At 37.6% G+C, this 2,500-nt stretch overlaps 1 protein-coding gene across 1 annotated transcript in view; it reads left to right on the top strand.

Annotated features, from left to right (window-relative positions):
* Positions 1–2,500, top strand: part of LOC137969607 (cytohesin-1-like) — a 28,050-nt gene that overhangs the window by 21,247 nt on the left and 4,303 nt on the right. Inside the window, exons 12-13 of the mRNA XM_068815917.1 lie at positions 867–938; positions 1,539–1,623. Coding sequence (XP_068672018.1) covers positions 867–938; positions 1,539–1,623 — 157 coding nt within the window. The remainder of the gene's footprint in view (positions 1–866; positions 939–1,538; positions 1,624–2,500) is intronic.

The raw sequence follows: 2,500 nt of genomic DNA, 5'->3' as shown, positions 1-2,500 counted from the left end.
TTTTTGCAGCAACATCAACAATAATTAGCACGTGTACACACCTCATTCAAAATGGCCACTTAAGTTGTGTGTTACAAGTCAACTTAGAGAGTAGTTTCCGCCGGCCAGTGATTTCACTAACTACAGGCTTGCTTAGCCAAATTATAGAGCTCTGTGGATAAACTGTTCATTTATAAGTAGTTATTTTATGGTTTTTTAGCCACTGAAGTTCATTGCAGGAAATGATTCTCGAATTTTCACACAATCTCCAGGAAGTGTGCGCACATAATCTGTAACAGTTTGAGATATGTCCAGAAATGAACACAACAACAAAAATGGCAAGATTTCGAAAATAAGGAATAACAGGATATGTGGCAAAAATGGCAATTTTGTTAAAAATCACCAAAAACTTGGAAACCACCGCAAATGAGGAGGCAAGAGGCCTCTATTTCTGGACATAAGCGAACAGTTGAGAGTGTGTAATCGGCGTGGGTGGTTAGGTGGTGGGTCGTGAGTCGTGGATCGTTTGTCGTGGGTCCGAGATACTCCATGTATACACGTCATGTGTACATACTTTTATGCTGTTTCAAATGCCCTCTCGCAACAGCGGTTTTGTCCGCGATCTCTTTCTAGCATGTACACCGAGTGACACTAAAGGGATTGTGCCAAAAGATGTTACTATAACATTCTGTCAGTGGTTCACATTTAACCCTAACCCTTAACCCACACCCACCCATGCACGCGATTTAGCCTAACCCGAACAGTTTACTGGAAAATGGCTGTACATGTATATGTATGATTTGAATTTGTCACATTAAATTTTTATTTTTGGACACGATAATAATATTATTGTTGTTCTTACTTTAATCATTTTTGATACGTTGCAGGACAGGGAACCTCGTGGTATCATTCCCTTAGAAAATCTTCAAGTGAGAAAAATTCAAGATTCAAAAAGAAAGGTGATAATAAGTTTCCAATGCCATTTGGTCATGCATTTTTGTGACAGTGTACAGCAAACTGTGTAAATGCACTTTTCTTGTAAAACAAACTGAAATATCCAGTATTTTGAATATCGGCATGTACATAAATCCTGAGCTACAGTGAACTTTTGAACTTTGTTATATCTCACGTTTTAGACGCACTGTAAGAGAGGAGTGATTGTGGCAATTATCTGGACAATCTAAGCAATTGCCTCTTATAAACACCTGAAAATTCAAGTGGCTCCAGCGGCTTCTGACGTTTTGCAGCTCTCACTTTTTTTGATTTTTTGCACCCACGCAGCCCCCACCGGCAGAGATGGTTTTTTTTTTATCCAGATGACAAAAGGAGTCGAAAACCTCCAAAGCAATTGTCGTGGACTCCTCACGGGGCTTACCATCGATGGTGTTAATTAAAGGCTTAATTTGAATTGAATTTTCATCAGTTCATCCGAATTAGGAAATGGATTTGATGTTTTCCGAAAGTTACTTTGCCTTATTGATTCCATAGAGTTAGTTACTGGATTTGAGACAAAGAATTTAAAATTATCTTTGATGTGATTTTTAATTTTTCCTCTTTAGTATTGCTTTGAAATTTACTCTGCTGATAATTCATCCAGTCTCATAAAGGCTTGTAAGACAGACTCTGAAGGAAAAGTTGTGGAAGGTTTGTGGCTTTCATCCGATTTTTAACCATTTCACGTCCGGCATATTTACGCTAGAAATTTATAAATTTGTTGGCTTCTTTTAAATTTTTTCTTTTTTCTTTTCGGACTCGGGTATGTCTGGAGGCTATAGAGCTCTTTCATAATGGCGGCCATATAAATTATTCTTTTGTTTTAATTCTAATAAGCCCTTCTAGCCTCGCTACGACGAGCAAATTTCAAAAGAATATTTTTTTCGAAACGAGGGCAGTAGGTCTAATTAACATAAAGACAAATGAATGTAAAAGTGGTCCCCATTTATGAAAGTGGTCTATGGGCTGAAAAAAGCACTGGCCAAACACGCAATAAATCCTTCAAACTAACAAGTAGTGGCTTTTGCTTACTAAACGGAATACTCGATCTGTTGGCATTTCAGTCACACGAGAAGTTTAATTTTTTTTTTTGTCTCCAAACTCAAGAATGTAAACAGAATTTCTGAGAGTTTCATTTATTGTAATTCATAGGGAACCCAGACCTCCTGGAGGGTTCGCTCCAAAGGCGCTTACAATCGGCCTTACAACGGAAATATAACCCTGTCCGGTACTTTCATGATCAAATCCGGTACTTTTAAAAGCTATCGATAACCCTGGTTAAAGTAAATCAAATACATGTACATTTGGCCAGTTATTTTAACAGTGTTTTTGCCAGTTCTTGTTTGAAAAAAGCATCTTCCAGGTCATTTTCAGTTGAGCCATAGTTATTAGGTTGAGCTAATACTTATAAAAGGTTGTTCAATGTCAAAAAAAGTGTCAAAAAGAGATGATCCGATCATGGGGACACAAGCCCATAAGGTTCAAGAATGTCCCACGGATAAGGTAAATTGTTTATAAAGCAAGGGCA

The sequence above is a fragment of the Montipora foliosa genome, chromosome 9 (genome assembly GCF_036669935.1).
Source record: "Montipora foliosa isolate CH-2021 chromosome 9, ASM3666993v2, whole genome shotgun sequence".
Lineage (NCBI taxonomy): Eukaryota > Metazoa > Cnidaria > Anthozoa > Scleractinia > Acroporidae > Montipora > Montipora foliosa.
Note: the sequence above shows the minus strand (reverse complement) of the source record. Positions and strands in the feature narration are given on the sequence as shown.